General features: G+C 39.3%; 1 protein-coding gene across 1 annotated transcript; it reads right to left on the reverse strand.

Moving 5' to 3' along the window:
• Positions 1 to 324: 324 nt before the first annotated feature.
• Positions 325 to 8,503, reverse strand: npffr1l1 (neuropeptide FF receptor 1 like 1). Its single transcript, XM_058411322.1, has 4 exons — positions 8,226 to 8,503; positions 4,990 to 5,271; positions 4,486 to 4,585; positions 325 to 3,341 (listed from the first exon to the last, which is right to left on the reverse strand). The coding sequence occupies exons 2-4, from the start codon at positions 5,267 to 5,269 to the stop codon at positions 2,561 to 2,563; spliced, it is 1,161 nt and encodes a 386-aa protein (XP_058267305.1). The 5' UTR covers positions 5,270 to 5,271; positions 8,226 to 8,503; the 3' UTR covers positions 325 to 2,560.
• Between the last annotated feature and the right edge of the window lie 4,497 nt (positions 8,504 to 13,000).

Here is a 13,000-nt window from a genome sequence, read left to right on the forward strand (position 1 = left end):
ATAGTTTAAAGAATATCGTTATTCATATAATTACATGCTAGAATAAATAAAGAATTTAGAGTAGAGTACATTTTATGTATCTCACTATGACTGCATACATTCTTCACTATTATTTTACTGCTTGGAGCACATTAATAATCTCACATGGTCTTTTGTCTGCATTCGACGTGTGAATTTTGCTATATGTTGTACTTTGTAAGAGATACGTATTATACACTTAACACATAACGCATCATTATTTAGACTTTGGGATGAAAAATTCTATCAGTGTACAAAACGTCCACTCTTGATCTGTGGTAATAAAAATGTCCGAACTCAGCAGGAGTATGTTTATTTCACTGTTTGATTTTTGTACACTTACAACCACCGCACATTTTTCATTAATGAGATACAGTCATGGAAAAAAAAGACAGATCAGACACTAAATAACAATAGTGAGGTCCTGGGAAAATGATAACACAATTAAGCTGCCATTTCGTTGGTAATGTGCGCATTGGAGTACAGTTTCGTTGCTATAGTAACAGCTCATTCACTCACACACACACATGCAGAGACTCGTACAGTAGACACTGCACAGGAAAGAATGCTAATACAATTGTAATTGATTGTTTATTGACTTAGCATTTTTGTCGTATTAATTGAGGATGATGAGTGAATAGCATGATTGTAGCTGCTAGAAACTAAGTGATAATATGAATTTCCACATTCCACACACTAGGGACAATTTACAGATGCAAGTTAGCCTACACCGCATGTCTTTGGACTAGGGAAGGAAACCAGAGTCCCCAGAGGAGGCCCCTTGGTGCACATGGGAGGGCATGGAGGGGTGGGAATTGAGTCCCCAGCCCTTGTTGTGCGAGGCATACATGCTAACCACTAAGCCACTGTGCTCCACCCATCACCCTCATGCTAAAATATATGATGATTAAAAACCTTTGATTCAAAGCATAGATAATGTACAAGGTAAGTGTTCACAAATCCAAATACGGTATAAAAACAGACTTGATACAGCACAGTTTACCCTTACAGTTTAAACACAAACATACACACACACACAAATACATATATAAACCTGCTGTGTATACTGGAATACATAAATATACATTTATACACTAGATAGATAGATAGATAGATAGATAGATAGATAGATAGATAGATAGATAGATAGATAGATAGATAGATAGATAGATAGATAGATAGATAGATAGATAGATAGATAGACACAGTACAAGAACAGTATGCAGGGAAATAAGGTGCCAGAGCATAACATTTATAAAGTGAAAAAACATTTTTTTACCCAACCTAACTGCCATCAACACTAGAAATCCATCAGCTCTGTAATGTGATGGCTCGTACCTGCTGCATTGTGTCCTACAAAGTGAAACAGCTGCTTGTGCTGCATCTAAAGACACTCGAGGTAGAAAGAGTCAACTGTCCTCTTTCACATACACACAAGATTGACTGACTGATTGAATAGTGTCTGATTGACAGGGATGACATGGTGGACAGTCTGAAAATTACACATAACTGATGATCCGTAAGCACAAAATGAGGTATTGTAGAGATCACAGTGAAAAACTGCTCCAATTCAGGAGACCGATCTGTACTATCCTTATAACAGTGGATGTACACTGTACTGCCAAAAGTTTTGGGACACCCCTCCAAATCATTGAATTGAGGTGTTGTTTTCAGGGGTTGTCTCGGCCTCTTAGTTCCAGTGAAAGGAACTCTTAATGCTTCAGCTTCATACCAAGACATTTTGGACAATTTCATGCTCCCAACTTTGTGGGAACAGTTTGGGGATGACCCCTTCCTGTTCCAACATGACTGCACACCAGTGCACAAAGCAAGGTCCATAAAGACATGGATGAGTGAATTTGGTGTGGAGGAACTGCACACCAAGAGTCCTGACCTCAACCTGATAGAACACCTTTGGGATGAATTAGAGCGGAGACTGTGAGCCAGACCTTCTCATCCAACATCAGTGCCTGACCTCACAAATGCACTTCTAGAGGAATGGTCAAAAATTCCCATAAACCTTGTGGAAAGCCTTCCCAGAAGAGTTGTTATAGCTGCAAAGGGCTGGACAACTCCATATTACATTCATGTGCATGTAAAGGCAGACGTCCCAAAACTTTTGCCAATATAGTGCACTTCGAAAAGGGTGTGATTGAAACAGTGCAAACGTAAGATATCACATTAAATCGTATATTTTTACTTAATCATTTCCTTTTCCATTCATGAAGAAATGTCTGCAAACACAATGTGTCCGAAAGATTAAAGTTAAGACGCGGCCCCAATGTAAACTGAAATTTGCTATAAATAAATAAATAAATAAATAAATAAATAAATAAATAAATAAATAAATAAATAAAATGTCTTCCATTTTTTGCTTTTCTTTTTAAATGAAAATGCATTAGATTGCTGTGCCTTCTGGGTAAGCTGCACCCCTGATGTCAGCTTGATCCCTCATCTAATACACTTCACTTGGAATGGTACTTAAGACGGCAATAAGTGACTGAACCAAGAGGAAATGGAAAGCTCTTCACCCATCCTTTATTCACTCCATCCATGCACTGTTTACATGCTTAACCCCAGGCAGCTTCTTTATGTCTTTGAGCAAGACAGCTGGAACTGGATTAAGTCGCGCGGTTGAAGCACATCTCACTTCGTTCTGTCCTCCAGACGGCCCTCCAGCATTGTTCGAGACTTTATTCGCGAAACGTCTGCAATGCAAAGCGAGCGGCTGGGAATTGTACCGTCGACAGGAGACAGCAGCCTGAAAACCTCGCTGGAAATTCTCGTTGAAGAAGCCGTAGACGATCGGGTTGATGGCGCTGTTGAAGAACGCCAGCCAGTGTGCCACAGGAAACAAATAGCTGCTCAGGAAGTCGATCTGCTGGACATCCAGCTCCTGATAGTCCGTCAGCAACATGAGCGTCCACAGAGGGAGCCATAACACCATGAACAACACGGCCACCATGATCAGCATCTTTATCACCTTCAGGCGCCTGCTGTTCTGGCGCAGTTTTCCCGAGAGCTTAAAGGCGATGCAGCCGTACATGATGCTGATTAGCACCAGAGGGAGGAGGTAAACGTGGATAAAGATGGCGGTGGTATAGATGCGCCTCATGCCAGTGCGAGGCCAGTCCTCAAAGCACACGAACAGTGGATAAGTCTTGTTTTCATGCACCATGTACGTGTCGTCCAGCTGGATGACGGTCAGCGTCGCGGATGAAGGGAAAATGATGGCAAAAGCCAGAAGCCAGATAAAGAAGATGGCGAAGAGAGCAGTGACCGGTCTCAAACGGTGGCGAAATGGGTAAACAATGCCTGTATATCTGCACAAAGAGAAGAACAAGACCTTAAATGAGACCTTCTTTATTACACCAATAAAACATTTTTAATCCACCAAGTGCATAGTGTACGATTTTAACCCTGATCCTCATTTGTGACCAATTATTCCGAACACTGTTCAACATTCCTTTACCTCACATTGTTTGTGAAAGTTTGTGCTTAATCTGGCTTTCATTCAGGTTGCTGTCATGCTGAATTATGCACATTTGCATATGAATAGGTGAATGGGAAACATACAAGTGTTCTCAATACAGCTTTTGCTTCATATAAAAAGTATATATGCACAAATAATATTGTTATTATACACTCACTGACCTTTGAGCTGGAATCTGAGGCTACAGTGGGCACAGGTTTACCAAAACTGGACAGCTGATATTAAAAAAATGTTGCCTGGTCCAGTTTCACTGAGTCTGTGTCCACTGTAGTCTCAGATTCCTGCTCTTGGCTGACGAGACTGGAACCCGGTGTAACCTGGTGTTGTTCTCCTCAAGACTCAACAGTGGTAAATATTCTAAGATGCTTGATTTTGTCTGATTAAGCAATCTGATGCACCAGTTCATTAGCTTGTTTGACTGTTTAGTAGAATGAATGGGGTTTCATTCAAACCACAAACAATCAGAAACAATTCAGACTATGAATAATGCCATCATGTGCTATGTTGATGCAGGGCAAGTGGCAGCTCTGTTGTTAAGATGTTGGACAGCTGAACAGAAGTCCAAATCCCCCTAAACTCCCATTCCTGGGCCCTTGCACAAGGTCCTTAACCCTCAGCAGTTCAGTTATATAAATTCAATAAACGTCAGTCGCTCTGGATAAAGGCATCTGGCAAGTGCTGTAAATGTTGATGGCACATTTAAGTATTAAAAAGCTCTATGGTTCCAATTATTAGATAAAATAATATCATACATGTTTATATAATGAGTTTATCTCCAATTATGTTAGCAAATCTATATTAAGGGGCTTTATGTAATTTATTTTACAGTTAAAGGGGAGGCAAAACATTGAGTTTTGACCCTGTGTTATTGACCCTGGGTATATGGGACACGCAGTTACCCCTGAAGTCGCATCGCTTATTAAGCGCGAGAAGTCAAGAGTTTGTAGGGTGTGTTACTGAGAGCGAGTCTTTACCTGTCCACTGCAATAGTGACAAGTGTGAAGACAGATGCAGAGACGGACATTCCCTGGATGAGATTACTGAGAGTGCAGGTCGTCTGACTGAACGGCCAACCTACACACACACACACACAGATACAAGCACACACACACTATTTAACATCACACAGACCTGGGCAGGTCTGCTGTATAGTAAGAGCCACAAGTATTTATAGATATTATATTCTTGTGGATTGTTAGGAATTCACTTCTCCCTGTAAGAAAACTAATAATAATGACAAGGAATGAAGTAAATCCTGCATGGGGTCAAAGAAAAGTTTAATATATGAGATTTTTGAACCTTCAAAAGGTTACAAAAGCAGAGCAGTGAACCAAAGCAGTGTCCAAATGCACACAGAAATGGTGATCCCATTCTGACATGGCCACCAGAGTCTCCTGACCTAAACCCCCATTAATAACTTGTGCAGAACAAGATAAAGACAAACAAACAAAAAGACCAACCAACATCCTGGTGATCACCTGAGATAAGGCTGTCGATCAGCGTGGTCGGAACACAGACCACACCCACAAGTAGGTCGCTGATTGCGAGGTTGAGGATGAAGAGGTTGGTGACAGAGCGCATGTTCCTGTTGGTCAGGACCACCACACACACCAGCGAGTTGCCCGCAACACACACCACGCACGCGAGTGTGTACAACAGCACGTAGCTGAGTGCCATTCCGGCTGAGTGCATGTAGTACGGCAACAGCGTCACGTTGGAGACAGACTCCACCGTCCTGTTCACATCAGAGCGGTTCATCACTGATGAGAGAGACAGATACAGCACAGTTTGATTCCCGGACATAAGGACAAAATTCATGAAATCATGAATAAATTCTGATGTGAATTCTGATGAATTCTAATATATATATATATATATATATATATATAGATATATATATATATATATATATATAGATATATAGATATATATATATAATACTTATATATATAATGCTTCAGCATACCAAGACATTTTGGACACTTTCATGCTCCCATCTTTGTGGGAACAGTTTGGGGATGACCCCTTCCTGTTCCAACATGACTGCACACCAGTGCACAAAGCAAGGTCCATAAAGACATGGATGAGTGAGTTTGGTGTGGAGGAACTTCACAGAGTCCTGACCTCAACCTGATAGAACACCTTTGGGATGAATTAGAGCGGAGACTGTGAGCCAGACCTTCTCGTCCAACATCAGTGCCTGACCTCACAAATGCGCTTCTAGAGGAATGGTCAAAAATTCCCATAAACACACTCCTAAACCTTGTGGAAAGCCTTTCCATATGAACTGTTATAGCTGCAAAGGATGGGCCAACTTCATATTACATTCATGTGCATGTAAAGGCAGACGTCCTCGTTTTGGAATGGCTCGCAGTCTCCGCTCTAATTCATCCTCATGTGGAGGTCAGTTCCTCCACACCAAACTCGCTTTGTGCACTGGTGTGCAGTCATGTTGGAACACTGGAGTTTCACTAGAACCAAGGGGCCAAGCCCAAACTCTGAAAAACAGAGACAGAGAGAGAGAGAGAGAGAGAGAGAGAGACATGAGAGAGATGGAAAGAAAAAGAAAAGAAACACAGAAAAAGAAAAACATCGAGCAAAAAGATGCTAATGATATCACAGATCTAACCAACAGAGAGACTGACCTACAGATGGACACGTTTAGTCATATTTCAGGACAAAATGCAAACTTGGGTGTGCTTGTCTCTGGCGCCACACAGTGGAAATAAGCTGTAAAGCAAACCGTAATTATTTACTGTAAAGATACTGAGGCAGACCACACAATGCTAGTTCAGTGCTAGTTTTAGCCTGTTACTAGTTAGCCACGTGAAGATATTTCAAATGCATTCTTATGTTTGAATAATAAATGGCTGGGGAAAAAAAAGTACAAATACTTTTATAGCCATGGCTTAATGACTTTCTTAAGCAAGTCATTAAGCTGGGGTCTTCAATCTTATCTGATCTGGGCTGTTGGGGCTGCAGGCTTTCATTACAGCCAAGCCAAAATGGAGGTACACTTGGCAGCTAATTGGAGACTAAGATGAACTGATTAAAGAGATATGGATATGAATACCCCTCTTATGAAGACAGAATACCCTGTCATGAATTTTACCACTATTATAAACACTTCACTGATTTGTACAACCGAGAAATTCCTCTGGTGCTCTTATATCACTTTTGTTCCTGTTAAAAAAAACAGTAGCTACAAATAGATATCAATAACACCCTCACTGGCCACTTTAATATGTACGCCTACACATTTATACAGTTATTTACTTAGCCAATTATCTATAAGCAACAAATGTATTAAATTATGAAAGCTACATGTAAGAAGTATCAGGTTAGAAACACTAGAATAAAGAGGAAAATGTTATCTCAGTGAAGACTTTACACAAATAAAAACATGCAGCAGAGAAGGTTCCATGCCAGACTGGTTCATCACAGCTACATAGAATAACACAGAAATAAGAAGTAATTACTTTAACACAGTAGTCAAGAACAGGAATCTGTGGCTTTCTCCAATCATCACCTGTCTATTTTAAGTGAATGGATAATTGCATGTGTTCATAATAAAGTGGCCGGTGTCTATATTTGTAACTTCAAAAATTCTCCACTCATCTCCCATTGATGGCACAAAACTACAATCAACCATTAAGGTGTTTTACAAAATCCCACACTCACAAGGATCATCCTTTTTGTCTTTGCATCCCTTCTTCAGGCACCACTGCCTGCTGCGTCTCGACATGAATTCAGCAATACGAAGGAGAAGACTGGCTGTTTATTTGAATTGCTCCGTATGTAAGGAGACACTTCAAGAGCAGTAGACATACTATTAACATTATTGCCATCCCCGTCGGCACTGATACATGTTGCTATGGCAGCAAGAAGGGATGGAAGCTAAAGGATGAGGAGCTACACACCGTGGACTTTAAAACCCTGATCAGTGAAAGTCATGCCATGAAAATCAACTAGTTCCTGGTTTCCTCTAGCATTAGGAGTACTTTGGCGGACTCAGTTTCTATGAAATTTAAATAAATCGCATTTATCCATGTTCTTTAAATATTAAAGCTACCGGCTTTGTTCCTTCACTGACTTTCTCTTCAGAAGGTGCAAGTGGTGTCAGTAACCTAAAAGTACAGTTTGGGTATCTTGATTTGTGAGAATTTGGTCACTGAAACACTTGTGAGGAGAAATTAAGTGCTTCCACAGAGGCACAAGTGGTTTTTTAATTGAACCTTTTTTAAAAAGTGGATACAGAAGATCTACGTAAAGAACTATATGAGAAAAAAAAGGGTTGTATAGAAACTGAGGAAACCTTGTTTTCTAAATAGGTAGAAATTAACTAACTAATAACTTACTACTAGTTAACTAGGTATATAATGAGGAGTAAGCAAGTAAGATGAGAAGAGTGTACACACACACACACACACACACACACATACATACATATATATATATATATATATATATATATATATATATATATATATTATTATACGCATACATTATATATATATATATATATATATATATATATATATATATATATATATATATATATATATATATATATATATATATATACGTAATAATAATAATAATAATAATAATAATAATAATAATATTGTTGCTGTCGACGTATTGCGCACACACACACACACACTCCTATATACACCACATCTGTCACACATCACAGGTTAAGGTCTCATCTCACCTGCAGTGGAGTAAACACGTCGGGCTCGAGCAGTCGGTCTCTGTGTGCAGCTCGTGCCTCATTCTCAACCCGCGCTCGAGATTCCTGAGATTCGCGCGTGACGTGTGCCAGAAGTGGCGCGAGACGGTTTTGCCCAGCGGTATGAACCGACAAAGATAGTTCAGACTTAGTATTGCAGTCACTTCACTTGACCGGAGCAGGGGTTTATCTGTTCCGCTAACCACGCCCCCTGATATCACGTCATTAATGACCACAATCCTTGCAAATACCTAATAATAGCAGGTTTTTTTTACTTAAGCTTTTTGTTCAGGTGTACAACAGCTCCGGTGAATTGCTGGAAGTTACAGCTGCAAGACAAATCTCAGATTTATATTAATGCACGCGTTAGATCAGCTTTATTTCAGCGTCCAGTCATTGATTATTTTCCAATAATCCTGTTCCGTAATAAAATACTTAACTCCTGACAACTAGGCTTATTATACACTGATCAGGCATAACATTATGACCACTTGCCTAATATTGTGCTGGTTCCCCTATTGCTGCCAGAACAGCCCTGACCCATTGAGGCATGGACTCCACTAGATCCCTGAAGGTGTGCTGTGGTATCTGACACCAGGATGTTAGCAGCAGATCCTTTAAGTCCTGTAGGTTTGAGGTGGGGCCTCCATGGATCGGACTTGTTTGTTCAGCACATCCCACAGATGCTCGATTGGATTGAGATTTGGTGGTCAAGTCAACACCTCAAACTCGTTGTTGTGCTCATCAAACTATTCCTGAACTGTTTTTGCTTTGTGGATTGGTGCACCACTGTTCCTTCCTTGGACCACTTTTGATAGATACTGACCACTGCAGACCGGGAACACCCCACAAGAGCTGCAGTTTTGGAGATGCTCTGATCCAGTGGTCTAGCCATCACAATTTGGCACTTCATCAAACTCGCTCAAATCCTTACACTTGCCCATTTTTCCTGCTTCTAACACATCAACTTTGAGGGCAAAATGTCCACAAATCACTTGCTGCCTAATATATCCCATAACAGGTGTCATGATGAGATCATCAGTATTATTCACTTCACCTCTCACTGCTCAGAATATTATGGCTGATCAGTGTATGCGACATGATTAATTGAGTCGGAACATTTTGTCCACAGGACCCTAAGCTTTGAGATGACTTTAACACCTTACACCTTACTTAAGTCTTAGAATGAGGGATAAAGACATACTGGAGTCACTAACATTGTGACATGGATGCACCAATATTCCACGTGACCTACAATAAATTCTCAAGTCAACAGAGTTTTTTTCCAAAGAGGCTACACTATCAATTCGTGGTCACGCGTTCATAATGAACCCACCTCACACTGGTATGTAAATAATGGGGATTTAGGGACGTTGTTAATTTCACGCAGGAATTTTAAAACTGTAGTTCATCTGTTCGACCACTAGATGTCACTAGAATCTTTTACCGTCTTTATTCGCTTTATATTGCGCTTTTTTTTTAATTAAATTTAAGTGCAGCACATCATGTCTGTGCACAAACTACAAGGTGAAGGTGATTATTATTATTATTATTAATATTATTATTATTATTATTATTAATATTATTATTATTATTAAGGTCAAACTTAAAAAGTGCCTGGTCATTTTCAGACGTAAGTAGAAAGGAAACAAACATTTGTGTTTGTAAAAAAACATTAAAAATATGCATTTAAATAAATAGAAATAATGGTATGAAATTAAAATTATGTAGGTGATGAAGCAGAAATAGTAATATTTTAAATAAGTTTATGAATAGAGGAATAAAGAGGAGGGAGGGAGGGAGGGAGGAAAGAAAGAAAGAAGTGAGAATTGGAAGGATGGATGGAAAGAAAGAAAGAAGTGAGAATTGGAAGGATGGATGGAAAGAAGCAAAGAAGGAAAGAAAGAAAGAAAGAAAGAAAGAATCGGAAGGATGGAAAGAAAGAAAGAAAGAAAGAAAGAAAGAAAGAAGTGAGAATTGGAAGGATGGATGGAAAGAAGGAAAGAAAGAAAGAAAGAAAGAAGTGAGAATTGGAAGGATGGATGGAAAGAAAGAAAGAAAGAAAGAAAGAAAGAAAGAAGTGAGAATTGGATGGATGGATGGAAAGAAAGAAAGAAAGAAAGAAAGAAAGAAAGAAAGAAAGAAGTGAGAATTGGATGGATGGATGGATGGATGGAAAGAAAGAAAGAAAGAAAGAAAGAAAGAAAGAAAGAAGTGAGAATTGGAAGGATGGATGGAAAGAAAGAAAGAAAGAAAGAAAGAAAGAAAGAAAGAAAGAAGTGAGAATTGGATGGATGGATGGATGGATGGAAAGAAAGAAAGAAAGAAAGAAAGAAAGAAAGAAAGAAAGAAAGAAGTGAGAATTGGAAGGATGGATGGAAAGAAAGAAAGAAAGAAAGAAAGAAAGAAAGAAAGAAAGAAAGAAGTGAGAATCGGATGGATGGAAAGAAAGAAAGAAGTGAGAATTGGAAGGATGGATGGAAAGAATGAAAGAAAGAAGTGAGAATTATAAGGATGGATGGAAAGAAAGAAAGAAAGAAAGAAAGAGAGAAAGAAAGAAAGAAAGAAAGAAAGAAGTGAGAATTGGATGGATGGATGGAAAGAAAGAAAGAAAGAAAGAAAGAAAGAAAGAAAGAAGTGAGAATTGGAAGGATGGATGGAAAGAAAGAAAGAAAGAAAGAAAGAAAGAAAGAAGTGAGAATTGGAAGGATGGATGGAAAGAAAGAAAGAAAGAAAGAAAGAAAGAAAGAAAGAAAGAAAGAAAGAAGTGAGAATTGGAAGGATGGATGGAAAGAAAGAAAGAAAGAAAGAAAGAAAGAAAGAAAGAAAGAAGTGAGAATTGGATGGAGTTGAGCCAGAAAGCATGGAGAATTCAGCGAATGGATGGATGGTTGTTGTTGTTGTTGTTGTTGTTGTTGTTGTTGTTGTTGTTGTTGTTGTTGTTGTTAGTTAGCCGAGAACCGAAGGATGCGTGGAAAGAAAAGAAAGAAAGAAGTGAGAATTGATGGATGGATGGATGGATTGACGGATTTGGATTGGATGGACGGTTGTTGTTGTTGTTGAGAAGTGCGAGAATTGGATGGATGGATGGAAATTGTTGTTGTTGTTGTTGTTGTTGTTGTTAGAAGTGAGAATTGGAAGGACATGGATGGAAAGGTTGTTGTTGTTGTTGAAGAAAGAAGCTGAGAATTCTGGAAGGATGGCTGGAAAGAAAAAGTTGTTGTTGTTGTTGTTGTTGTTGTTGTTTGTTGTTGTTAAAGGAGAATCGATGGATGGAAAGAAATGTTGTTAAAGCTGAGAATTGTAATGATTTGGATTGTTGTTGTTGTTGTTGTTGTTATATGTTGTTGTTGTTGTTGTTGCTGCCGTTGTTGTTGAAAAGAAAGAAAAGTTGTTGTAGCTTAGAGGAATCTGAGAACTGGATGGATGGACGAAGTTGTTGTTGTTGTTGCTTGTTGTTGTTGTTGTTAGCTGATAAGCCAGCCATGGGACGTGTGCTGTTGTTGTTGTTGTTGTTAAAGCGAGAACTGGGGCTGATGGATGGAAAGCTGTTGTTGTTGTTGTTGTTGCTGTTGTTGTTGTTGTTGTAGCTGAGAACTGTAGCGATGGCGTTGTTGTTGTTGTTGTTGTTATGCGCCAGCGGAGAACTGGATGGATTTGCGGTTGGTTGTTGTTGTTGTTGTTGTTGTTAGCTTTGAGAATTCACGGATGGGAAAAAGCTGTTGTTGTTGTTGTTGTTGTTGCGCCAGCTGAGAACTGGTAGCCGACGGGATGGTTGTTGTTGTTGTTGTTGTTGTTGTTGTTGAAAAAGAAGTGAGAACTGGATTTGGAATGATTTGGATGGACGGTTGTTGTTGTTGTTGTTTGTTGTTGCTGCTATTGTTGTTGCTGTTGTTGTTGTTGTTGCGAGAACTGGACGGATGGAGCTGTTGTTGTTGTTGTTAGGGCCAGCGAATTGGGAATCAAATGGATTTGACGTTGGTTGTTGCTGCTGCCGCGTTGTTGTTGTTGTTGTTGTTGTTGTTGTTGAAGTGAGAACTGGAATGACGGACGGTTGTTGTTATTGTTGTTGTTGTTATGCTTGAGAACTGGAATGATTTGGGATGGTTGTTGTTGTTGCTGTTGTTGTTGTTGTTGTTGTTGTTGTTAGCTTGAGAACTGGAAGGATTTGGATGGAAAGAAATAAGGAGAAACTATAAGGATTAATATTGACGGTTGTTGTTGTTGTTATATGTTGTTGTTGTTGTTGTTAGCTGAGAACTACGGACGGTTGTTGCTGCGCTGTTGTTAGCGGTTGTTGCTGTTGTTGCTTTGTTGTTGCTGTTAGCTGTGCTAACGGAACCTGGAAGGATAAGATGCTGTTGTTGTTGCTGTTGTTGTTGTTAGCTGAGAACTAAATGACGGAGTTAGTGGTTGCTTGTTGTTGTTGTTGTTGTTGTTGTTAAAGTGAGAACTGGATGGATTTCAAGTGCTGTTGTTATGCTGTTGTTGTTGCGCTGTTGTTGAAAGAACCGAAAGAAAAAGAAAGAAGTGAGAATTGTAAGGGAATGGATGATGGTTGTTGTTGTTGTTGTTGTTGTTGCTGCGGTTGTTGTTGCGCTGTTGTTGTTAGTAGCTGAGAACTGGTTGACGGACGTTGTTGAAAGAAAGAAGAAAGAAAGAAAGAAAGAAGTGAGAATTGAAGGATGGATGTTGAAAGAAAGAAAGAAAGAAAGAAAGAAGAAAGAAAGAAGAAATGTTGCTGTTGTTGTTGTTGT

The sequence above is a fragment of the Hemibagrus wyckioides genome, linkage group LG16, assembly GCF_019097595.1.
Source record: "Hemibagrus wyckioides isolate EC202008001 linkage group LG16, SWU_Hwy_1.0, whole genome shotgun sequence".
Lineage (NCBI taxonomy): Eukaryota > Metazoa > Chordata > Actinopteri > Siluriformes > Bagridae > Hemibagrus > Hemibagrus wyckioides.

What these genes read in the sequence shown, in the direction of transcription:
- npffr1l1 (XM_058411322.1), bottom strand. Translation starts at nt 5,269, where the DNA reads ATGAACCGCTCTGATGTGAACAGGACGGTGGAGTCTGTCTCCAACGTG. An exon ending in GATCGACAGCCTTATCTCAG is followed by an intron (nt 4,586 to 4,989) that starts GTGATCACCAGG and finishes GTGTGTGTGTAG; the next exon opens with GTTGGCCGTTCAGTCAGACG. An exon ending in GTCACTATTGCAGTGGACAG is followed by an intron (nt 3,342 to 4,485) that starts GTAAAGACTCGC and finishes CTCTTTGTGCAG; the next exon opens with ATATACAGGCATTGTTTACC.